The sequence below is a fragment of the Halictus rubicundus genome, chromosome 11 (assembly GCF_050948215.1).
Source record: "Halictus rubicundus isolate RS-2024b chromosome 11, iyHalRubi1_principal, whole genome shotgun sequence".
NCBI classification, from domain to species: Eukaryota; Metazoa; Arthropoda; class Insecta; order Hymenoptera; family Halictidae; genus Halictus; species Halictus rubicundus.
In genome coordinates this window covers 13,967,918-13,994,500 of record NC_135159.1, presented here as the reverse complement: position 1 = coordinate 13,994,500, position 26,583 = coordinate 13,967,918, and the positions used below count along the sequence as shown (strand labels likewise).

At 45.8% G+C, this 26,583-nt stretch overlaps 1 protein-coding gene across 8 annotated transcripts in view; it reads left to right on the top strand.

Annotated features, from left to right (window-relative positions):
- Heph (polypyrimidine tract-binding protein 1 heph) overlaps positions 1 to 26,583 on the top strand; it is a 427,542-nt gene that overhangs the window by 373,445 nt on the left and 27,514 nt on the right. For all 8 annotated transcript variants that reach the window (XM_076796830.1, XM_076796827.1, XM_076796824.1 and 5 more), the window contains one exon: positions 11,930 to 12,070. In XM_076796830.1, the coding sequence (XP_076652945.1) occupies positions 11,930 to 12,070 (141 nt within the window). The remainder of the gene's footprint in view (positions 1 to 11,929; positions 12,071 to 26,583) is intronic.

The window sequence follows — 26,583 nt, the reverse complement described above, 5'->3', positions numbered from 1 at the left end:
CCGGGGAGCCTATCGGCGGACCATCGATTTCAATCATACGCGACTATCCCAGAGCCTGTTTTTCCCGGGCCACGCAGAGAATTCCCGGATTCCATTACGGCTGTGTTTTTCGGGGCAGGGGGCCTCCAGGCTCTCCCTTTTTGCCTGATGCTTTTAATGCTCGTACCTCATTCGTTCAGAATAAAGGAGCGCGTTCATTGGACAATATTACGAGAGGGATTCGCGCCCGTCAAAATGATGGAGTGGCCCACCAGCCAGACGAACTCTTCTGCAGTCAGAATAATCAGTCTTCCTGGCTGCTTCCGCTTCCAGCCGCCCCCTTTCTCGGTTTCGCCTCCACCACGTCTCCTCCTCGTCTACAACCCTCCCCCACCGTCGGTCCCTCCTTTTCCTTCCATCCTCCGTGCTATTTCCGCGACGTTGTGCTAAGAGCCTGCTCCACGGTTCGATGTAAAATGCAAAGTTAGATGTTTTTTTGATCGAGAGGGATTCCTCGGCCATCCTATTGCATTTGTTCGGCGATGGTCTCGACTTCGCAAGTCCTTGTTTTGGGTAGCTGGATCCGGATCTGGTGGCTCTTGCAACCATAGTCCTAGACCTGGAGTCTTTCCTAGCCTAGGACTTGGATCTGGAGTCCGAGTATTGTGCTAAGGGTTACAGACCCAGATCTAAAGCCTTCTGCACGAGTCCCGCACCTGGACCTAGAGCATTTAGTACCCCAAGACTAAGACCTAGAGTTCGCAGCCTACACCTAGACTTAGTATGTTTAGTGCCCTAAGTGTCCCAGCCTCCTGGACCTGGATATAGGGTGCATGACTCAAGCGATGATACGTTTGATTTTTTTTTAAACAAACTAACCAACCGATTTTGTTGAAACTTCTGGGACAATTGAACACATATTTAAGACACGTCTACAATTTTTTTCACGAAAAAATATTTAGCAGGATCGGAGATACGTGAACATTTGTGTCTTTTGGGGGGTCTGGCCTCAAAAGGCCTGAAATCAGGGCGACGCGTTCGATTTTTTTTTAAACAAACTACCGAGCCGATTTTGTTAAAACTTCTAGGATATTTGACTGTATATTTGAGGTACACGCACAAATTTTTTCTTCGGAAAATATGCATCAGGAACGGAGGTATGTGAACATTTGTGTTTTTCGCATTTTTAGGCCTTGTGAAGTAAAGACTGAAAAAAGGGCCCTAACACTGACCTAATCCAGGTCTAGGTTTAGTATACGTAGTGAGCCAAGTGTCCACAAGTGTCCCAGTGTTACCAACTACACCCCCGATTGCCAAATGTACTTTAGGAATATCCCTTAAACAATGATGCTCAATGCAACGGATGCACTGTTCGTTAGGGCTTGCTCTTAGCTTAATTTAGACCGAGGACTCAATTTTTTCCAAGATTTAAATAAACAATTATGATTCTGCAGCATCGAGTATCCTCCTCGCGGAAAATTTCTTTCTGAAATATCCGAGGCTGATTTTTCTACGAGTCGTTTCTCCATATTTCCAGGGCCGCGTTTTTCCCCTCGGCATCGCAACCCTCTCGAGTATTCTAACGGATACAAGATGCTCGCTCGTTTGGCAAACAAATCGCTGGACCGTTTTCCTCGCGGCGGTTCGAACAGCCGCAATTTTCCACGGCATCCCCCGGTCTTGGGATGAACGTTAATTCTTAATTTCTTCATTTTCTTTGGTACTGCCTTGCATTAGGAAAGCATATCTCCTCGAGGCTGTTCTTTGCGCAACGAAACAATTGCCGGCACATTGCGAGCGAGCGGAATAAACGGGCTGTGCCGAGCGTTCGCGAGTTTACAGTCGGCCCTGAGAGGAATATCATGGTGCATTGATTAATATTACATTCAATTCGCTAGCTCGACACTACCATTTTCCGTCGCAGTCATTTCTACCCTTTAACACCTGCCCTGATAACCCTCATAACACAATTTAATCTGATTTTTCTCTACTTAAGTGATCAAGTGAATTTCTATTAATTATAAAATTGCAATTGGGCCAAAATTTCAATTCCAATTTTAATTAACCCTGATCAGCACCCCCAGAGCTAATATTCACCCTTTTCTTATTATTATCTGATTTTTTGCTGTTTTCGTTATGAGGGTTTTTTTTTTAAATTGTAGAATTTCGAGTGGTCCAAAAAATAGATAAGTCAACCGAGAAATTCCATTTTTTATCGAATCGTGACTGTATTGGCCAATCCGTGCTTTCCCGACGTTTCCAATCTATTTGCGTTGTTTTCGGAGTGAAAGCTTAATGCCACTGGCATTGTTATTTATTGTCGCTGGTTTTATTATTCGTGCGGCCTCCCTCCCCGCTTCCACTTCGAAAGAACCACATCCTGGGGGTGTCTAAAGTCGCTCGGTTTCCGGCAATGTATATTTAACTCAACGGGAAAGGGTTCATCTCCACTGTTTACCGGCAGCTGATGCACCGGCGAGAAATGTGTTACGCAAATGTGAATCAGCAGGTCGCTAAAAATTCTTCCCACAATTTTCTTTACGCTGCCGCGGTGCCACGAAAATTCCTGCGTTACCAATTTCACTACAAAACACTGCACCGAAGAAAAAAAAAAGAAAAAATTGAAGATATAGACCCATTAGTGGGCTTCTCTTGTATGCCGGGCGTGTAATGAAGTATGCAAGGAATAATTTTTCGTTTCATCGTGAAATAACTTGCCGAAGTTACCGCGTTCTTTCCTTTCTCGAATTTAATTTCGTAACGGCATAAGCTTTCGGGTTTCCTCGGTAGATGCTCGTTGAACTTCAAGGGAAGTCGAACTTCCGGAATTCCGGTTCTACTGCGGTACGGGGTAACGGAAAACCGACATAGAAATAGCGACCACTAAATACACCATAGTGCTCGATCAAATTTTGACACACTGTTTTCCTTTTCCCTGTCCCACACAATTTTCAATCAATACCTTACCCTCGAGTTTGATCAAATACATGAAAAACTATTGGTTCCAGTAAAAAATTTTGTTAGAAAACCTGTTAGAAATTGGATTTTTCAATTTGTACTTGTAATTGGGCGATGGTAGGCGTTTTGACATTTTTTTACCCGAACAAAAGTAGGCGTAGATCATTTGTCGGGCTTCCTCGGTCGCAAAAACCGTCTGTGGGGACAGAGAGCATTAAAGCCACGGAATATACATTGACTACAGATGAACCCTGAGCGGGCAAGATTGCTTCTGCGAAAGACTGAGTCCGTGGTCGTTACTTTGACTATGCACTTGCCCAAAGCGGCTTTCACGAGGCGAAATAACTGCTCCAAGGGGTAGTTTCTATCCCCTTTTGATGGCTGGCCCTCGAACAAACCGTAAGTGCTGGGACTGAGAACATTACCATAACCTTCCGCTACTTGTTGCCACTGATAGGAACCCCTAACCCCTCGTCCGGCTATGGCTCCGTGCACTAGGTCACCGAAGTAACTAGAATTCCCATCGAGATCGACAAATCTCCATATAATATCAAAACTCCCTGACATAAGGGTGCGTGACCCGAACGCCCAAAAATAGAACGATACGTTTGATTTTTTTGTAAACAAACTACCGAGCCGATTTTGTTCAAACTTCCGGGACAATTGAACACATATTCAAAGCAAGTCTACAGATTTTTTCGCGAGAAAATATCCAGCAAAAACGGAGATACATGAACATTTCTGTCTTTTGGGGGGTATGGTCTTAAAAGGCCAGAAATCAGGGCGACACATTCGATTTTTTTTTCAAACAAACTGCCGAGCCGATTTTGTTGAAACTTTTAGAATATTTGACTGTATATTTGAGGCACGTCTACAGATTTTTTCGCGAGAAAATATCCAGCAAAAACGGAGATACATGAACATTTGCGTCTTTTGGGGGGTATGGCCTTAAAAGGCCTGAAATCAGGGCGACACATTCCATTTTTTTTTAATCAAACTGCCGAGCCGATTTTGTTGAAACTTCTAGGATATTTGACTGTATATTTGAGGCACGTCTACAGATTTTTTCTCCGAAAAATATGCAACAGGAAGGGAGGTACATGAACATTTGCGTTTTTCGACTTTTTGGGCCGTGTGAAGTGAAAAATTAGAAAAGCGCAGTACTTCCACACTAGTTGTATACATTGCGAGGACAGCGATGCCAGCAGCGATTAGGGATCGATTAATCTCGGTTAATCGCCCTCGTTCGCCATTTAAATCGCTCCCTTTGCAACATAGCAGACAGCAGCAATTCCCCGGGAAATTGCAGTTGACAATTACACGGTCATTACACGCAATTCCCGGTGGGCTCCCCTTGTAAGAATCACGGGGAAGGTTGCGTTACAACTTCTGCTGCGCCTTATAACACAATGCATCGGCGGAGTTTACAGTTTCTGCAATCCATCCGGCGCTGCTTACCCGTTGAACACGTTCAAGTTTTACTCGCTGCAAGTTCCCAGCTAATAGATTCGAGCATACGTGCCCCGAAAGTAGTTCCAGCAAGTTTCCGCGCCGGGCATTGCAATGAAACAACAGCTGCTACGTTCTGTCTCGCCCCCGCCACCCCCGTTGACTCGTCATTAAATTAAACAATGGCTAGGTGTTTTTAGCATATTTTCACCGTGAGCTCGTTATCGCTGTAACCCAGTGAATTTGCGTGAAATAATAATTACGCCGGTGCATTAACGAACACGGTTTCGTCAATTTTACAGCAGCTAGATTATCGGGTGAGGGGGAAAAAAATTAATCCTGTCGAAGTTTCGCGCTATTTTCTTTTTTTTTTCACCCCCGTAGTCCCCGTTCTCTGCTCGAAGTTTCCTATTAATGCTCGTTTATTTATTTAACGTGTTTCGCGCGCGGGCGAAAGCTTCCTCTCCTCCACCTTTCTCCTCCGTCTTACAATTTCTTTCGCCGCGATTTTCTTCTTATCTGCCTCCCCTAACCTGCTCGGATTCCCGAGAAATTAAGGTACAACTTTAATTGAGCCTTTCCACGGCTGCTCGCAGCTGGCGACCTTATTATCGGCATACAGTATAATTAAACCATCTGCATCCTTTTAAGTGGCGAGCAAGAGAGTGTTCCCGTCATTTTTCGCCCTCGGTGCCGGAACTTCGAGGAAACCCCTGTTCAGCGTCCTGTTGAAACTTTTCAATTAAAAACGACAGGGAGAACTTCGGTGCTCAAGCTGAAATCGAAGCGACTCCAACGGTGAAAAGAAATATTTCGGCGAGATACTTGTCGGGAGAAACAAACTGGACTCGCCGATCGCGAGTATCTTAGGGGGGATGATGCACGAGCTTTTCAAAAAACCTGGGAAAAGTGGTAGACAAGCACCGAATTTACGACCCACGCCCTCGAGAATTTATCGCCCGGTAATTGGCAAGGTGGAATCGGAATAAGAACCCACGAGAAATTGGTGGAGCCACGGGAAACGCGAGAAATTCGGACTGTCGCTGACGTAATATATTAGGGAGGCCCATAAGTAACCAATTATTTTTATTTCTTAATTTATTATATATTCTCCGTCATCTCTCCTGCAAATTTTCAATCCCCCTCTTATACAGATTTTAGGGTGTCACTATCAAATTCAACTAGTCGTCCACTTCGAGGCCTGTCAGAGAGATCATAATCAGCAGCAGCAAACCTTCTGAACCAACGTTGACACTTGTTGACCTTCAATACACCTCCATAAACATCGCAAATTTTCTTTGCTGTTACCGTTGCATGAAATCCCGCATGAAAATGAAACAGTATGCAATGACGAATATGATCCTCGGAAGGTGCGGACGCCGCCATTTTATTACAGGGTTGTAAAAGAAAATTATACTTTCTGAAGGCAAAGCAAATTCTTTGCAAGTAATTGATTACGCATGGGTACCCCTAATATTCAGAGACGTTGAAATAATTGTCCAATGAGCGACACCTCGTGCAACACTCAACGCTGACAGCTGTACCGTAACAGCAAACATTGTCGAACCGAAGTCAACAACGGCAAACCCAACCGAAACCTCGCCGATCGTCAAATTTGCATAAGAACTTCGAGACGCAGGCGCGGCCGAAGAATTTCTCTCGCCACTCGAAAGTGCAACTTCTCGTCTCGAACTTCTGCGGGACTTCATCGTTCGAAACTCGGGCCTCGGTTACGTCTTCTTGGCGAGCGACGAGGCTCGTTAAGGATGCTCTAATTGCCGCGTAACGCGCGGGATTGAAGTGTCGTCGCGATAATAATTTTACGGTCCCTTTCCTCCGCTCGATATCTGTGTGTGTGTGTATGTATGTGAGTGCGCGACACTGTGCGAGCGAACCGGTTCGGGTATTGCTGCCAGGCAGTTTTTATGGGATCCCATGGTATCGCGAAATATTCAGCCCGGGCACACGCACCCGTAAACTCGCGCTCCCAAGTTGCCCCGGGTAACGGCGCCCTAAAAAGCTTCTGCTGTTTTGTAAAAGTGGACTGAAAGTTGTATTGGCCGACGGCGCGCGCGATCCCGGGGAGATGTTCGTTTATTCTTCCGCGCGTCACTTCGCCCGCTTTACGGCGACATGAAAGCAGCCGGCGAGCGACGATCATGGCACAGAGGGATCTAATTCTAATGGGACTTTAAAATGAAATCTTAAACTGCCTCGGCGCTGAAACTATTACGCTCCTCTTAATTTCTTGTCTGTTTCAATTCCCTCTTGCTCCCCGGACTGATTCCCCCACTCGTTCTTTCATAGTTTAGGTTCCTCACGGAATACACCCCCTTTCTTTTGATCGGAGGATCAAAAGTTGTCCGAGAAGATTTTTCCAATAAAATATGCGTCTAGAGTCAAAAGCGAGGTGTCCAGATCCGTGGGGGTAGGCTGCGAAGTCGTTTATGGCAACGCGGTAGCAACTGTAGGTCGAGGTCTCAAATGTAAATCAGGATTTCAAGAACAGTTGTCCACTTCAGAGGAAACTGTTATAAGCCTTTCTTATTCTACTCTTCAAGAGCTGTCAAAACTCAGAATTTTTTTTTTTTTTTTTTTTATAATTAATATGCACTTTTTAGATGTGTGTAAATTTATAACTTCAACCAGCATCGCGTAACGATCGCGCATCTGCATCAAAGGTTAGGGAGACAGAAAAGAACGCGTCCGGGAAATACGAGGCGGAATCACGGTGGCGTAACTGCGGAATCGTAAACGCAGATAACTGGAAATTACTTTGGAGACACGTATCCACGGGTACGCGGACACACGACGCCGTCAAATGACCGTGCATCGGCTGCCACGTCCTACGAGTACGTCTGGTTCGCGCAGGATTTCGTTCCGGCTTCGTGAACCGTTGTTGCAATTGCAGTGTCCACGAACCCGTGGCTTACCCTTCGACCCTGGCATCTTGCACCCCCTCGTTTTATTCCCCGCGTATCCTTCGCCCCCCTCGTTGCGGTTACGCTGATGACGCCGCACACCGGATCATCCTCCACGTTGTCGTCCTAGCTGCTGTCAGCTTATCGTGGGTCCCGCTTTATACCTCTCGCGTTTAATTCGTCCGCACCGGCTCGTCCAAAAATTGATATTAATTTGGATTTAATGCTTGTAATTGAAATCTATATCGCCCGGCGTGTCACGGGAACGCCATTCCCACAGAGATAATGCGCACGTTCAGTCAAACGCGCCGGTCTCCCCCATTCAGCCCCGTTCAAAAAAGTAACAGCACGTTATTACATCGATCGTTTCGCCTTGCTGTTTGGACACATTCCTTACAAAAGCCCCATTTTCGTCGATCGACCGATACCACGGTCTAGCGTTACAATCGTCCCATTGAAATTAGATTTTCTGTGTCGTCAACACTCACTGTCCCATCATCTCCCTGGGTCAGGTAAGAGAGAATACACCAGAGAAGAACACCAGAGAGTGGCCAACAATTTTTATTGGGACCTCTGGTCCCAGTTATGAAGCCTCCCCTAACCACTCTCCTCATTCTTTCCTAGATCCGCCCATAGGGCCCTCCTTCAGGCCCACCTCTAGTCCCATCGTCAACTTCTCCACCCATCTCCTTCTCTAGCCCCTCCTCTAGCCCCTTCTCCAATATCTGCTTTCCTGGTCACGCCCCTAACTGATCCCATATCAGACTCTCCTTAAGTCCCTCCTCTGACTCCTCCCTAGACACTCCCCTAGTCCCTCCTCCCCTCTTCCCTTTACTAAATTCTTCTTAAGTCCCTCCTCTGACTCCTCCCATAGACCCTCCTCTAGCCCCTCCTCCAGTACCTGCTTCCCTGGTCACGCCCCCAACTGATCCCATATTCCCTTGCCTTGTCCCGCCTCTATTCCAACCCCTAATCTCTTTCCTAATCCCTTTCCTGGACTCCTCCCTAGCCACTCCCCTTTTCCCTTTACTAGACCCTTCTTAAGCCCCTCCTCCGACTCCTCCCATAGCCCCTCCTCCAAACCACTCCCAAGATTCTCCACCAATCCTTTCCTTAGCCCCGCCTACAGCTCCTCCCCCAGCTCCTCCCCTAGTTTTCAGATGACACGCCTCCCTAATTCTACCGCTCTCAACAAAACCCTTAACCCTTAAGTTTCATCCTGCTTTCCGGTACCGTTTATCGACTGACTGGTTAGACGCTGGCTGATGTAATCGAAAATGATTGAACAGAACCCGACGAAGATTGGATGTTGGCCAAGTCAACTGGAAATTATGAATCGAGTGTACTCGCGGAAAAATAAATTTCTGTCTCGATCGAGCGCACGCTGATTATGTCCTCTTCAGTATATTTTCTAGTAATCGACAACGTTTCCCATCGAAAACGGATAGACGCGCGAGGTAGGCGACGCTGACGGTGAGAGGGTGGGGAGTGGGCGTGCGGCGGCGGCGCCGGCTAATGGCATTGTTTTCTCTGGCATGGCCAATTTTGGCCTGTTGCATTTTTAATAGGCCGAATGAGCGTTCACGTCGGAACGGCACCCGCTAACTGTTCGATTAATATTGAAATTCAATCGGCCACTTTGCGCCGGCGGCGCGATCACGAGGTGATCGATTGGGGGTCCCCCGTTTAATAGATCGAGACCTTTTGTTGCTTCGCGCTACGGCCTCAATTTTCCGAAAATTTCTACGCGCGCCCTCTCCGGTCTCGTTTTCCCGTTCCTTCAATAATGTAACACCCATCCCGGAAACGTCCCGGCTAATTCGACTACCGCCCCCACAGTAACTATTAACACTGCCGGACATTTTCCAGATCTCGCAATGCTTTTATTACGTCAACGCCGCTGCTTTTCACCCGGCGCCGAGAATTTCGTTCAATTTTGAAGTTAGTTAGGCCCGTGAAGCATTTATGGCGCGGGCGGCGGCGGCAGTCACGTCGACCGTTCGAGTAAAATTAGAATGACCGGCCAGGTATACGGGAGCCGGACGTGTTGCGCAAGTATTTTTATGTCGGAAGTGGTATGAAATTACGAGGAATTCGCCGCCACCGGTCCGCGGATATAAAACGGATAAAATAAAATTAAATAATAAAACACGAGCATCCGACCGCTACACCGCTACACACGTGTCTCCTGAAGTTTAAATCTCGCGGTCCGCCACCGTTCTACCGGCAGCATAATTATCGTCTCTCGGAACGGAATTAAATAATTCGCGAACAGAAACCTTCTCTCCCTCCTATTTTAAAAAGAAAAAGCTCAAGACGAGCTCGATTGAAGATTGCGTTTGAAGATGTTTGCAGGTGTTTGACGATGTTTGCAGGTGTTTGAAGAGGTTTGCAGGTGTTTGACGATGTTTGCAGGGGTTTGGAGGCGTGGAATATTCGAGGAGAATGTATCTCGATCGTCGCGCATATTATTTTGAAATATTGCGCAACGTGCTCGGAATCGGACGGACAGGCGAGTGACGTTGATCGGACTCGTACTTCATTTTCCAATGTAAATAACATATTTACTTTTATTCCGGTGCAATGAGGCGAGTGGATGAGTAATGGCTGCTCGTAAATCGGTCGCGCGCGGCCTGTTTATCTTCTCCCGGCGTCGAGTCGAAACTGCCTGTCGACGGATAATTTCAGACATCGAACGTTTCACGCAAATGTTCCAGCCCCGGTTATGCGTTGCTCGACCGTCGAGAACAGTGACTGTTTTTCGCGCGGACGGCCGGACACGAATTCCGCAAATACTCAGCTCCGGTTATATAAAAAAAAAAAAAAACAAAATAAAAAATTTATCGAATTGCTCACCCCCGACCATTTTTCAACTTTTCAATGCCTTTGCTTCTCTTCGCAAAACTGTACGCTGGTGGAACCGTCCTGTTTTTCGATCGCCAGTCCACCAACGAATTGCGCACGGCTCTCCCCTCCCCCCCCCCCCCCCCCCCCCCCCCCGCCTCACCGCACGCGTATTTATTTAATCCCGAACCACTCTGTATAATCCATTCAGACCCGGGGAACTTTGCAAATATTTTTCACATCACGTAACGCGCCCTCGCGAAATCGGTCCGGGTTCTCCTCTCGTACGACATTACTTAAAACGCTTCCCGGTGGCACTCGATCGATTTCCCTTCACGTAGAAATATCGTTCCGCCGGCTAACTCGGTAACAAGTTCCCCCTTTCACGGGACTTCCGGTGCTACTGGTGCGGTCCCGGAGACCCGAGTTTCCGGGCACCGACGCCCGACGGTTCAAGCTGCGTTTTAATCTCCATCGAAATTCTAATGCGCCCGGGTTTCTTTAGCATTTTATGGAAATCGAGAGTCTCTGCTCGGATAACACTCGGCCAACGGCGTCGCTGTTCTACTTCCGCGACGATTCTTCCGATTCTGGAGTGGGGACTTAATTCTGACAGGGACAGTCGAATTCTGGATCTTACCCGAGCCAGAAACAGCATGAACTAAGTCGAAGGTAAATTGGGCAAGCTAAAAGTTCCAAGTTCCACCACTCCAAAACTCGTAGAACAGATTCGATAATGATCGTGGCAGTTTGGGCCATGTTGGCAGCCCTATCCTACACCTGAAGACTGCTGGAAGTTCAATCTGGGTTTAAAAATGTCACTGATGACGCAAATCGTGTCCGATCGAAATCATGCTAACCCTAGAGACACGGTTACAACTTTATTATGATTGCGAAAATGTGACCCTCGTAAGGAGCCCTAGGTTAGGACTGGCCACTACTATTAGTTTAATGTGGGCTTAATTAAAAAAGTATATCAGGGAGTTGCAAACTCAAGATACCTAGTGGGAAACCTAGTGTCCCAACTTGGACATAAGTATGATTCTATGAGTGTGGCTCTTATGGGAAGCCCTACACTAGGCCTAGCCACCTATGGGAGTCTAATATAGACTAAAGAGTATCAGTGACGTACTAAATTAAATTAGTAAGCTTAGACTCTAATGCCTAATCGATTTTGGAGTTCTAGTTTGGTCTTAACTATGACTAAGGTAGTCTGGCCCAAACTGGAAGCCCTACCCTACACGTATTACTCTGAATCTACTCTAGGATCTACTATCGGTCAGGGCATGTACTATTAATAATTCTAGGAACTAAATAAGGAAGTAGAAAATTTGTGATAAATGTTGAGCAATGCTGGCCACGGGTCAGAGTAGACCCACCTGTCGCTAGAATCGTCCAGTTTTGAAGGATTTCGAAGCATCGTGGAGAGTTGCAGTACATATACCACTGTTTTGATCAATTGGAAGCCCTACCCTACACGTATTACTCTGAATCTACTCTAGGATCTACCATCGGTCTACTATTATTAATTCTAGGAACTAAATAAGAAAGTAGATAATTTCTTTTGTGATAAATATTGAGCAATGCTGGCCACGGGTCAAAGTAGACCCACCTATCGCTAGAATCGTCCAGTTTTGGAGGATTTTGAAGCATCGTGTAGAGTTGCAGTAAATATACCACTGTTTTGATCAAATGGTCAACAGAGACGGTGTATTCTGCACGGAATGAACAAAGTCGAGCTCCGAACTAACTTTCGCCGTTTTTCTACTTTGTTACAGAACTCGAACAACCAAGTTGCAATTCCTGGGCAGAATCAGGTGGCCCAGGCGCAGGCGGAGACTCAAGGGGGACCCAACACGGTTCTCAGAGTTATCGTCGAGCAGATGGTGTACCCTATTTCCCTGGACGTGCTATATCAGGTGAGTTATGACGTCAATCTCAATAATTTTCTTCTATTCGCACAGGGTGGTCCAAAAGTCACTAGATCATTTTCAAATGAAACAATCCCGTTTCTTTCAATTCGCCCTCGCAAACAAATTCGAATTTTGAGTGGTCCGGTAACGTTGGACCATCTTTCATATATAGGTGTACCTTGTATAGTGATTGCGAAGGGCTAAATGGTGGCGAACATACAGGGTGGTCCAAAAGTCACTAGATCATTTTAAAATGAAACAATCCCTTTTTTTTTAACTCACTCTTACAAACAAATTTGAATTTTAAATGGTCTGGTAACGTTGGACCATCTAAATGGTGGCGAAGATACAGGGTGGTCCAAAAGTCACTAGATCATTTTAAAATGAAACAATTCCTTTTTTCTTTAAATTCACCCTTAAAAACAAATTCCAATTGTAAATGATCCGGTAACGTTGGACCATCTTTCATGTCACTACTGATTAGGTGTGCCTTGTTGTATAGTGATTGCGAAGGGCTGAGTGGTGGCGAAGGGGAGGGGGTTGGGTGTACTTGTCAGGGGTTGGGTTTAATGTTAAAAAACGGTCGAAATCGTTCGGGAATAATGCAGGATATGCAAAATTAATCCGATTTCGCGGCAATTCTGCCGAATTCGATTCTCGATTAATCGGATATTTCTCCCGGTATACTTCGGGGCCGCGCCGGCCGTGAATTACGATGGGGAAGAGTAGCAGCATATTTCGCGCGGTAAATATTCGCGGCTTCGGGAGAGAGAGATTTTTTTTTCATCCCGTCGCGTTTCCGTTAATGGAATATTAAATAATCCGCGAGCGCCGGCGATATGTTTACCGGTTCACCACATAAACGCTCGCATCTAGTCCCCCATCGATATCGATGCATCTACCCGAGCACTGAATAATGAAACAACGAACGGTTCCGGGACGATCCGAAGCTCGAAGAACTAATTGCACCTGCGAGGAATTTTCACGGGTTTTTCCCGAGCACGAAAACTGCTCGACCCTTAATAACACAATATTAACAACACCTTTTAATGTTTCAACGAGGCTGCCTTTAGTCGGGTCTTATTTTTACCTTCAAGATAAATATAAAAATGTGGTAAAAATGTGGTTGCACAAATATCTGCTTAACACTAAACCTACTACTGTCAAATGACCGGTTTTATATTTTAGAATTATTGAAATTATAAAAATTCGTTTATAGAAAGTAGTGGAAAATTACGGACAATCTCAATAAAAGGGTTGCCATTTTTATAAGGCTATATTTACCAGATACTGTTAATGTTTGGTAGATTTAGTGTTAAATTTCGTGCCCACAAGTAAATATTTATTATCATAATAAGACTGACGAGAGATATCAAAATTATTTAACTATTTCTCGTATGAAAAAGTTCATATATTGATTTTTAGTGGTATCAGTGAGTGATATCGCGTAGAATAATTCAGACAGGAAATGGAAAAAATTGGAAGTTGATTGAGAGACTATTGGAGGATTAAGGTTCCGTCGTAGAGATTGAAATTTTCGTTCGATTAATTATTGAAAAGCTTACGCAAAGTTGCCGTTACGACGTGGCCCATTATTTATACGAATTTGTACTGTTTCCCATTATTATCCGCTCGTTCATTAGAATATTAAGTGGCTTAATTTCTGGCACATTGCGACCGTCCGGCAGGTTTCATTTATTAATACGCCGAAATTATAACCTTCCACGGACTGTCGTTCAATTTTCATGCCGCGAGATTCGAATATTTAAACCTGGCTCCGCACGGCAGACAATTGGACCTGACAGCGACCAAAAATCAATTTTTGCATTAAAAACAATTGGTGTCGATGGAAATAGAACTTGTCACATTATAACACAGCGAACTCCATTTTACAATATTCCTTTCCATTTTCTGCCAATGGAGGATCGAGTTAGGTGTCAATTTTTGCACTCAACTTTTATTTAGGCTGCGTGGGAACAATTATACCAGTTGATATAGTCACTAGAAATTATTATAGAGTTACTATAAATTACTATAGAGTTACTACAAAATAATTGTGATTTAAAAAATTGCGAAACCAAGCAAAGAAAAATTGTAAAACACACTTATAAATAAGTATCTCGGTGCTCGGTGCTGCGACGCGAATCAATTGAGCACGAATGCAGTAACCTGGCAATTAACATAGCAAGCGTTCATTAACTTCCGTGAATCAGAAGCGAAGTTGTAGATTTTTTTTTTTTTTTTTTTTTGTTATCATGGCAGTTGTGGAACTAGCGTAATTCTCGCAGCGGGACGGAAAACGAGCCGGGAAGATTTAATAAAAGTTGCTGATTTCGCTGGTGACTTGGTTGCATAATAGAGAAACGCGGTGGAAACATGGAATTTTGTTCTGTAATCGTATCACACGGTTCACCGCGTGATCGCGATTTCGAGCGCAATTTTGCATTACAAATTCATAATAAGGAAACATCACCGGTCTAGCGATGAGAGGAGTGGGGGGAGGGGGGTGGAATTACATATTTTCCGAATTACAAATTACAATTACAACGGGGGAATTATGTAACGAGCGGACGTTGTTAGTGAATTAATTCCACGTGACACGGTGCACGGATCATAAGCGCGATTCCGCCGCGATTAATTACGACGCAACGGTCGATTAACGAATCGATTAAAATCGTGAAGCTGCCCGATTATGGTCCCAATTATCGTAACTCTAACTGCACTGAACTTTCGCTGTTCCCGTGCTATCGGGCGGGCTAATGACTTGGACCCGATCAACGGTTAAAATATTCGCCTAAACCAGACCTGATCAGACTATAATATAGCCCGGGAGTAATTAAAAATCAGTTGGGAATTGGATTAAAATCCAACGCGGTTCGACCGTAACTTGCAATTAGGATTCCGTTTGATCCCTTTCAGACTCAGTAATTTAAACCTAATCTAGGTCCTTATAGTGACTCGGGACCTTATGCTGACTTAAGTATAGCCACCTCCGTCCACATAATGACCGATTTCGACTAGGCTGATCGCGATAGAGTCATCAAATCCGAATGGTATAATTTTCAGAAATGTTTCACATTTCAGATTTGTATGATTAAATTGAATAGATCATGGCACAGCTATTGTCGCTTATTAAGGCGAGCTTTCGAGACGGATGGCAGGATAACCGGTGTGCTCCCGGTCCGAGTTGAGTGGCGCATAAATTTTTAAGCGCAACCACTATGTCGTCGAATAATGTACCACGTCGTGGCAAGGCCCCGAAAAAACCCCAGCCTTTCTTTCCGCCTGAATGTAGTGTGTTTTCATAGGTGACGCACGCTAAACGTCTCCCTTTCTGTCACTCTGAATATGTGCAAAGTAGCATCACCCTTTTTTTTTCGGGAAGAAACGTGCCGTGCACGCGATCTGAATAGAAACGCCTGGGTTCGCAAAACTCTCTAACTCGAAACCTTCTCCGTCCACTATACTCTTGAAGAGGCCTGCTTATTTTATATCGACGGACGAAAAGGAAAGCTGGATCCACGTCAGGAATGACTCAGGGTCATTCTCATTCAAAAGTGTGAGAAATAGTGAGAATAGAAAGTCGACAATCTCGGTCTGCTGGACACAGACACAGCTGATGATTGCCGTCCATGATTACAGAAAGACCAAAGGAATTGTGCTTTTCGAAGGCTCCCCCGTTATATGCGAGTTTGAGGTAAAATTGCTTACAACGAGGGAGACCTTGGAAAACGACATTCCTAACGTTTCTTCACCTAGAAACATAAAAGCACACTCAAAGCCAAATTCTCTGGATCAAGAGAAAGGACTACCCTCGTTACAAGCAATTTCACCGGGACTTCCGACTGGCTTATATCGAGGGCAGCCCTCTTTCTACGCAACGTCGAAGTTGCTGGTCTTTTCTTCTACGCTTCCAGGTGTCGCACACCAACCGATCGGACCCCTGAAAATTATTATAATCAACCGAAAATACCAATAGACCAAGGTCACCTCAGCCTAAATTCGGCTTGCCAATAACTATTCTCCTGTCCGAAGTGGGGCCAGGTTTCGACTTATCGATTATAGTCGCGGGCTTAATGAAACGCTGGCGCGCACGGCCGAGCTTTAATTCACTTGAGACAGAAACGTCGAGCGTTCCGTCTTCCGCAAGAACAACCAACAGTAATCCGGGCGCGCATTAACGGGGAACAGGTTTTAGATTGAAATTCCGAAAGATTACGGGCGTTTCGTTGTCCGGCGTGTTGTCGGCCGCGGCCGGCGTGTGCAACACGCGCGTTACACTTCACGCATGCCTGCTTTTTCGATAAGCGCACACGCGCACACGCGAGCGAGCGAGCGAGCGCTCCGAGGATTTCTGTCGACGAATCGGACTCGAGGCCCGGGTCCCGAGCCCTAAGCCGGTAATGGACCAGCTAGAAAACATTTCCGGATTACATGCCGGTGATTGCCTGCTGTTTGGCTGCGTAAGTAGGCTTACGCGGCGATTCTGCCATTCGCCAGGATTTACACGCAACTACGATCGTTTCGAAAGATTAGCCGATGCCCCGCCATCCTGCTAAGTCGATTTCTCCCGCTGGCCACGTGACGTTGGCCGGAAGCCTCTTCCGGACGCTGCGTCCCCATACATACCGATCATTCGAAACGAGCTAAAAACGCAGGGTTTAGATCGAAGAATGATGATCGTCGGGTGGCAACTCCGGCGTGAGGAGATGCTGCGATAAAATTCAGTTGGTGTTTAGTTTTATGGCTCCCCGGAATCTATAAAACGGAATAATGAGGTCGCTATAACCGGGACGTGACCCGTTCTTTTAGCATTTTATGGGAATTGAATATAGTTGGACACTTAGCATCCCAAGATTTATGTTGTGGACGTGGACCCCAGGATTTATTCAGACATCAATATGCTAGAGACAAATATCTAGCCAATATCCACACGTCTTGTCTTACAGTCCAATTAATCGAGACACCTAGGATTCCACGGCGATTCTTCGCCTGTGTTTAACTTGATGGTTCCCCGGGCCAATTAAACGCCATAAAGTGTTAGCTACAGCTGGCGATGTACCTCCACCCCGACAACCTACTCAGCCAGGGCGTGTCGCTACGGTGCTGAAAGCGAAAGAAGAAAGGGTGCAGTAAAGAGGAAGGTGTTCAGGTGCGCGCAGGGTTCTCAAACTGGCGCCATGAAAACTTGGTAATCCGGGGGAGGCGCTATTAGTCAGTGTCGGAGGCCGCTTTAAAATTTCTAATGATCCGTGAACTTAACGAAATGTATCCGTTGAAGGGGTCATTGATCGCGGAAACTTTTAATGGCGGCTTTTTTCTCGTCCCCTGGCCTCTTCCTTTTCTTTTTTTTTTTTTTTTTTTGTGCCACGGAGAACACTGGGCAACTGTATAGTCTCGGCTAGCTCCGCGTAACCGGCAGTTATTAAGCGACGGAGATTAATGCACCCCGATGGATTCAGAAGTTTGCGTCCGCGGTGCACTGTGTGCATTTTCGATCGAGTCCGGTACAATAACTCCGATGGAGCATCAATCAGCGTTTCCCCAATTTTTCCGGGATCCCGGGACCCTGCCTTATGCCAGTCCTGATGATGGTTGATCGACAAACCCAACCATTGGTCCGTCTACTAGCCTCGACTCCTGCCTTTGTGTTTGCTAGTTTTGATCCTTGCGGGATGGACCAATTGATCCTCACATGCCCCAATGATGGGGTCCTCCTTATGAGACTTATGATGGATCCTGAGGACACTTATGATAGTGTGGCTCTTGCAGCTAAAGCATAGAGGAATGCGGCTGGAAGGTCAGTGGGTGGAGTGTCTCCTCAAGAATTTTGGGGGTTAGCTACCTCCTGGGAAATGGAGGATCTTGTCCAACATCTATCTGTCTGGACCCCATGCTTTATGATTCACCTATGTAATTTGAGGAATAATGAGGACCAGAGACTTTGGGAAGCTAGACTGGTACTTTGTGACCTAGATATTAACCTGGACCTGAAGAGAGCTATCATGTATCTCGAGTCCTCTTCCAGGCACTTTGTGACCTAGACATTAACCTGGACCTGAAGAGAGCTATCACGATCTGTAGCCCTCTCCAGGTGCTTTGTGACCTAGATATTAATCTGAAGAGAGCTGTCACGATCTTTAGCTCTCTCCAGGTGCTTTTTGACCTAGATATTAATCTGAAGAAAGCTATCATGATCTCTAGCCCTCTTCCAGGTACTTTGTGACCTAGATATCAACCTGAAGAGAGCTATCACGATCTCTAGCCCTCTCCCAGGTACTTTGTGACCTAGATATTGACCTGGACCTGAAGAGAGCTATCACGATCTCTAGCCCTCTCCCAGGTACTTTGTGACCTAGATATCAACCTGAAGAGAGCTATCACGATCTCTAGCCCTCTCCCAGGTACTTTGTGACCTAGATATTGACCTGGACCTGAAGAGAGCTATCACGATCTCTAGCCCTCTCCCAGGTACTTTGTGACCTAGATATCAACCTGAAGAGAGCTATCACGATCTCTAGCCCTCTCCCAGGTACTTTGTGACCTAGATATTGACCTGGACCTGAAGAGAGCTATCACGATCTCTAGCCCTCTCCCAGGTACTTTGTGACCTAGATATCAACCTGAAGAGAGCTATCACGATCTCTAGCCCTCTCCCAGGTACTTTGTGACCTAGATATTGACCTGGACCTGAAGAGAGCTATCACGATCTCTAGCCCTCTCCCAGGTACTTTGTGACCTAGATATCAACCTGAAGAGAGCTATCACGATCTCTAGCCCTCTCCCAGGTACTTTGTGACCTAGATATTAACCTGGACCTGAAGAGAGCTATCTCTAGCCCTCCTCAAGGTGCTTTGTGACCTAAACATTAACCTGAAGAGAGCTATCACGATCTCTAGCCCTCTCGCAGGTACTTTGTGATCCAGGTATCCACCCAGAGCTCTAGCCTAGCCCTATCTACGCCTCTACAAAAATCGGTATGAAATGTCCTGGTGTGCCAACAGCAGCAACCCGAGTCGAGGCTTCCAAGTCCAAGTTCAGGGTCACCATTCGCGGATGAAAGGAGCGAGACACAATTGTGTCCCGGTTAAAGTTCGGGACACAGAGTCGCAAGGAAGAAAGGGAACAGTAGAATTGCCGGACTCCCATTCGACTCGGCGTTCATTCATCTCTCGGAGGAGGCAACAGGGAAGGAACTATCGGCTTTCGAGGCGATCAGTTATCTGCTATGAAAAACCAGGCCTCGGGTTACGAGCGATGTTACAACGGGAACGAACGAACGAAAAAAAAAAAAAGAAAAAGAAACACACCACTGACGCACACACAGAAGAGAGCGAGGGAGAGAGAGAGACAGGGACGATGGAGAAACGGAAGAGAGGTGCACAAGAGCATTATTCCGTACATGGCAATTCGTGCTCGGTACGAGTTCGTTCCGTAAATCGGATTATACAGTCGGTGGATGGAGGGTCGTAAAACTATCCGGCCCTCGAAACCAGTCGTTTCGCCGGTGTAATTTCTCTCTGTACACATCTTCTTCTCCGTTTTCTTCTTTCCGGGCTCCTTGGGGCCATTCGACGCGTTCAAGATGGCCGGCCCGCACACCTTCACGGGACGGACCCGGGGTCAGGAATGTAAAACCGGTCGTAACGTTCCGTCAAAGAACGTAAACGTAGACGGGGGCCGGGGGCTGGGGGCACCCTTAACGTTTACGTCTTTGGTCAAATCGAGGAATTCTTGTTAGGGCCACACGCTCTCGCATAAACGCATCGACCTGTCTGCCGACGCCCTTTCGCCACCTGGCCCGAGCCTCGAGCCTCCTCCCCTTATTAAACACCCGTGCCCTGCAACCTTTTAGGGGTCTCCTAGGCCGAATGGTGTCGTTCGGACTTTTCATTTCCTTTAATTTCGTTTCCGTGCTACTGCGATACTCAAAAATACTCGATCATTGTCTTTGGCTGCTGCACATCTCGATAACCGGTCGTCCGATTTGCTTGAAATTTTGCAGACACCTTCGAGAGACGTGTAATTTTGATTACAGGTTGGAAATATATCGATATTTGCGAAATTCAATTTTTGCGAATTTGAAATGTATCTTTTTTCTGCAAAAATGGATGTTCCGTCTTCCAGATGCTGCCATTTTTTTATTTTTCGTTATTTCTTAATTCTTTTTTATTTGTATGAGAGCTAAACTCATTCGCTGTCAATATTTAAATCCGAAAAAATTTATTGCAAATGTGTATAATCGTTGGATTTATGGCAACCATGAACACACGTCTCTAGGGGAACTGTTTTAGTTAAACATCTGTAACTTTGGACAGAATTACAATTTCGATATGCAACAAATTTTGTTGGACTTCTTCAACGTGGATGAATAACGTCACAAAATTTCAAATTGGTACGTCCGTCGGTTCCGTCGCAAAAAATTCGCGAATGTCGTTAAACGGGACTGAAACTCGAGTAAGGTCGTTTGGCATTGGAATGTTACGGAATTATTGGTAATTTCTCAATCACCGGAAAGACGAAATTGTTATTGTGCCCTTGTAGTTTGTGTTATTCGATTCGGAGGACCATTCAGGTTGCAGGCCACCCTCGAACGTCATCCTGTCCGCTCACGCCACCCCTTTTCATGGTCACCGTTGTACAGCGGCGACGCGGACGCTGTTGTACATATTGATTGATGTAACAGTTATTAATTCGCGTTCTCGATTATCGACGCGCGGTATCTACAATGCCGGTGCCTCCGTAATGCAATAACGTGCAATAATAGTAACGTAATTTCGCCCGTGTCGACGTCGACGATCCGCCATTATTCATGATGTACACGCGGCAAACGACACAGGGAATACGACATTATGGTTTCGGCTAATCCTCCATCGACGCTCCCGCGACCGAGTTTTCGCTCCGCGACACCCTCGCAATCTTAAAAGATTAATAAATTATTTCTGTCCGTCATCGAATTTTTAATCTAATTTCGATTGCGGGGCAAAAATTAGGCCCCCCTCTTCTAAATTGCAAGATCGTGGTGTACTTTTAAAACGAGACTTCTTTAATTTCCAATGACCTAAAGTTCAATAACCTTCATTTGACCTTCAGTGGAATATGATTAAAAATAGTTTTTAAACTTGTAAAAGATGTGGTGCAAAGGGGTCTGGAATTTTCAAATTTAGTTTTATTGCTCTTTACAAGGTTTTCTCAAATTTGACCTTCATATGACCTCGAGGGAAAAATTATTTCTGTAAAAAATTGAAAACATCATCTAGTACACTTAAGCGTAAGTTCAGAGTCATTTGTGTTGAAATTTTGACACGAGGTGAATGGAGTTACGACCGTGTTTGAGCTAGTTTTTTTCCCGCGATTCCTCTGTGATTATTCCGACTGAAATCGCAAGAATTAGGTCGAAAGATCGTTCGGAAAAATGTTCGGTAAAATTACACCGTTGTCGCCCGAGCATTTCTCGACTACGCGCGCGCGCACTCTCTCTCTCTCTCTCTCTCTCTCTCTCTCTCCCTCTCCCTCTCTCTCTCCTCAACACACGAGCCTTTGAGGTCTTGATTTCCCACGGGATTTTTCGCGGCGGCGTTGGCTCTGTCCGTTGAAAAGTTGCTGGGCGAAAAAAAGACCGCGAAGGGTAGCGTCGTGGACCGCATACCGACGCGGAAATTATGGTGATCCAATCCGAGAACCGCGTGTAACTTATTTTTAATGGATCTCCGCGGGAACTCTAATTTTTCTAGCTCCCGGTGAAAAAAAGCGTTCGATCGGAATTGAAACCGAAACGGGGAAGTAATTCTGTATGATTTTTTAAGTTTCATGGTTCAGCGTTCTTGTATTTCTTGCCAAATATCCGGAAACAAAAGCTATAGCTCTCCCGTCCCCCACCCCACCCCCCACCCCTACCAAAAAGCGATATCAAATAGCCTGTCACCGATAGCAAACTGTTTCGAGCAGACGAAATAACCCGTCGACAATAATTAAACAAAACCACGCGTAGGCGCGCACGCGCACGCATACACACGAGCTCGTACGCGCCGCCGGCGAAAGAAACGTCATCGATTCTCTGCAATTCATAAATATAATCCGTCCAACCGTCAGGAAATTCGTCGGATTTCCAGGAGCCGATTCTGCTAACGCTGTAATTAATTGTCGATATAATTAATTACGTCGAATATCCTATCGCGGGCCGTTTAACCTCGAAGCTTACAATTATTTAGAGTGCTCATTGTCGTGGGTTTTCTGTAACTTTCCGTTCCCGTCGGAATTGCTAGCACAAACGTCTCCGAGTATCACTTAAGGTCCAAAATATATGTGAACAGTTTCCTTATTAAGTGATTACAAACACTAATCTATATCGCCGGTGAGTCAAATTTGAAGAATACAACAGGGGGAAGGAATGCACTATAGAATGCATTTTGTTCCAAGTCGATAGCTCAATTAGTTCTCGAGATATCAGGCTTCAAAGTTTGCGCTGTGGACGTTAGGTCTTTAGATGTAGCGTGCACTACTATTAGTGATAGCACGCTAACGTCCTTCGCTAGCGCGCTGACTAACGCGAGCGTGCGAGTGAGACAGCGAGAGCGCGGAACTGAAAATCATGGTTCTCTTTACCCAACGATATCTCGGGAACCGGAAGTGGTATCGACATGAAACAAAATGCATTTTAAAGAGGAAGCTTTACCGCTCGTAACGCGGCTTGCCTAATGGCTCTACCTTCGCTAGTTTCTAAATAGTCGCTGTGCAAAGTATCAACACATTTTCCGCTGGTATTTTACAGAATGTTACAACAAATGCGTAACTGTTCGAGATAATATACTCTACGATGCTTCCTTTAATTAATCGCCGTTGATTGGTAAAGTTGAAGGTACTTTCCCAGCCGAGTCTATTATTTTCTCCTCGAGACTCTCATAATTCAGCGGTACATGCAAATTCGATACGCCGCTCTCGTAGCGAATATTTCCGTCCGCGATTAGCACTCGGAATTGATCGCAACGAGTCGGTGAACGTCGACGAAGAAAGGTCCCGTGATTTTCGGTCGAGCGGACGCACACACACACACACACACACACACACACGCGGTACGGAAATGCGACCGACAAAAATTCAAATGGCAAAATCGAAGCGTTGTCATCGTATCAATGGCCCCGCAGAAACACGTTTCGCTGCTCCCCGTTTTTCACGTTTCACGGGTGGAAATCATGCGAACTGTTATCGTGCGTTTTCGGGGGGCGAGAATCGACGAGAGGATCGCGACAATGGCGAGTATCCGCGCGTGTTTCGATAGAACCGGTGTGTGACCGCCAACCGTTTGAATATTTTTTAATCGACGAGGGAACTGCAATAACGTGACTCTGGGGGACCATCGTTTAACGCAAAAAAAAAAACGGGGTGAGACACCTAACCTAGAACTGTCAGGTTAGCGTGCAGGTTTAATTAGAATGTGGCGTACGTACGATCAGGTTAAGGTTCTAGAATAATTCGGGATGTGCTAATTCAGGTGAGCTCATTCGAGGCAGCTAAATCGAATGAGCTAATTCTGGGTACCTAATTCAAGGCAGCTAAATCAGGCGAGCTAATTCTGGGTAATTCGGGGGTGCTAATTCAGGTGAGCTAATTCAGGGCAGCTAAATCGGATGAGCTTATTCTGGGTACCTAATTCAAGGCAGCTAAATCAGGCGAGCTAATTCTGGGTACCTAATTCAAGGCAGCTAAATCAGGCGAGCTAATTCTGGGTAATTCGGAGGTGCTAATTCAGGTGAGCTAATTCAGGGCAGCTAAATCGGATGAGCTTATTCTGGGTACCTAATTCAAGGCAGCTAAATCAGGCGAGCTAATTCTGGGTAATTCGGGGGGTGCTAATTCAGGTGAGCTAATTCAGGGCAGCTATATCGGGCGAGCTAATTCTGGGTACCTAATTCAAGGCAGCTACATCAGGCGAACTAATTCTGGGTAATTCGGGAGTGCTAATTCAGGTGAGCTAATTCAGGGCAGCTAAATCGCTTGAGCTAATTCAGAGGCGCTAATTCTTGCCAGCTAAATCGAGTCAGCTGACTCTGGGTAATTCGGGGGTACTAATTCAGGCGAGCTAATTCAATACAGCTAAACCTGATGAGATAATTCATGGGGGCTAATTCAGGCGGGCCAATTCTTGGCAGCTAATTCAGATGAGCTAATTCTGGGTAATTCGGGGTGTTGACTCAGGAGAGCTAATTCAGGTGAAACTTGGGTTTCAAACAAATCTATCTAAAATTTTGAGGGGATCCTCGTCGAGTTAGGGTTCCAGCTAATTCAGGGGGGCTAATTTAGGCTGAACTTCTGGCGCAAGATCTACGTATTCTCTGGCAGTCTGGATTCGATTTCAGTTTATATTGAGCTATTTTTGGGGGACGAGTCGATAATCTTCGAAGTTCATTTTTGGCCACATTGTTTTTACCCGAGGATTCGAGATACGATTATCGAAGGAGGCACGTCGATTTTTTATCCGCGAACGATGCCGCTTTAAACTTCCGCGGGGCTCGGTCCACGGAATTTACAACTTCGCGCGGCAACGGGATCGTCGTAAAAAAAGAAGGGTGGTGTACTTTCCGGCGAAACGCTTCGGGAAAAACAAACAAACAACCTGGGCACAAAAACCGAAGGATTTGCGGGCCCCGGGGTGGGAGAAAGACGGAGAGGAGAGGAGCGCGAAAGTTTTTCGCGCGCGAACAATCATCGGGGACGAAAAGCGCGGACGTAAATAGAGGCTCGGTTGAATAGCACACGGCCCGGTCTCGGGAGCGAAACCGAAAAAAGGTGATGTAAAAAAATACCGAAATTTGTCACGCGAACGCGAAACACCGACCGGTATTTGCGTTAATAACGAGCAATAACGCTAATGGTCGTACTGGCCCGTTTGAAAAAATAAAGAAAATGTACAGGCTAATTCAAAAATATAACCACCCATTTCACGCAGTTGACCGAATTTTGGGACACCCTGTATATGCAGGCTTCATGACTTTCTCCTGCTGAATTGCTTTAATATTATATATTTTATTCTATATGTACATTGCGTGTAGCAAAATAATTTGGAAACAAATTCTGATCGCTAGCTGGTTCATTTGTAATAAATTTTTTCCGTTGACTCTGCTCGCTTTTTGGACATTTTGTACACAGAATGAAGAATTGATGATGAATTTCCGACAAAATGATGAGCGTTCGACTAATTACTAGATCGGGATTACTACATCGAGAACCCGATGGTCGGGACGAGGTCGGGTCGGGCCGGGTTCCCGAAAATTTCGAGATTTCCGGAAGAATCGGGTTTCCCGAAAATTTCGAGATTCCCGATTATTTGGAGATTTTCGATTATTTCAAGAATCCCGATAAGTACGAGAATCTCGAAATTTTCGGGTACCCGTCCCGACCCGATATTTCGGGTTTTCGCACAGCCTTACTAATTACCAGGACGCGGTTTAAAAATCGTGGAGGCCCGAGAGTGTGTCGCGCGTTTCCCCGCGAGCAAATAAAGCCTTATAAAAATGCATGTCGCGGAGCGAGGCGAAAAATATGTGGAAATGCGAATGGAATCGCTAGGCGCGTAAGAGGATGGATTTGCGGGGGTGGAATAGGTCGCTAATGCAGCCAGTATCACGCATTTTAGCTTCCATCGAATATTCAATATCGCGCTCCGCGGATCAAATGAAGAATTTATTTTCGCGTAACGATCAATCGGCGGGATGAAAACCGAAGGAAAACGATGGTGCAAAAAAAAAAAAAAACCAACCGAAGAAAAGGCTTCCGGGTCGTTAATAATCCTTATCTGCCCGTCCCGGGGCTCTCCATATTGGATCTTCCTCGCATCATTACCGTTTTCATTTCGTTCGTCAATTATTTATTTCCCGTGTCGAATATTTCTTTGTAATTGCTTGACATCCCAACCCGCGTAAACTTGAATTCACGTTGTTTGATCTTGGCATAATATTCTTTCGGAGAAGTTAGGCGTGTTCCAGCCGCGGAAGTTTCGCATAATCGCGATAATTCCGTCGCGGAGCGTTGCCTGCGGTTAATGTTTCCTCCGTCGTTGCGAATTCGTTTAGCCGATGAAAATTGAACGGCGCAGTCGATTAGGGGATATCGACATCGCGCGCACGTTTGTTCCGTTAACGGATTTACTTGAACGCAAGTTGCGAGGCTCGCCGAAGAGATTTGAACTAATGACGTTCATTAGGTATTCGCGGTGATTTTCACTCGGCGGCGAGAGCGAGCGCGCGCACGGCGAATCAATTAATTTGAATAATTCTCGTAATTGCGCGGGGATTATAGAATTTTAAGAAGCTTTATGGAGATACCGAGCACACCGGCGCGGCGCTGCTTTGTTGTGCACACGGACTTTTTGAAAACTCTCGTCGAGGGATAATTGCGAGGTCGCACACTCGGCTAATTCGATCAATTTATCGCGGCGGGCGACCGTTAAATAAATTTTCCGCGCTATTAAACAAACGTTTCGGCCCTTCCCGACGAGGTTTATCAATAAACGTTAATTGTAA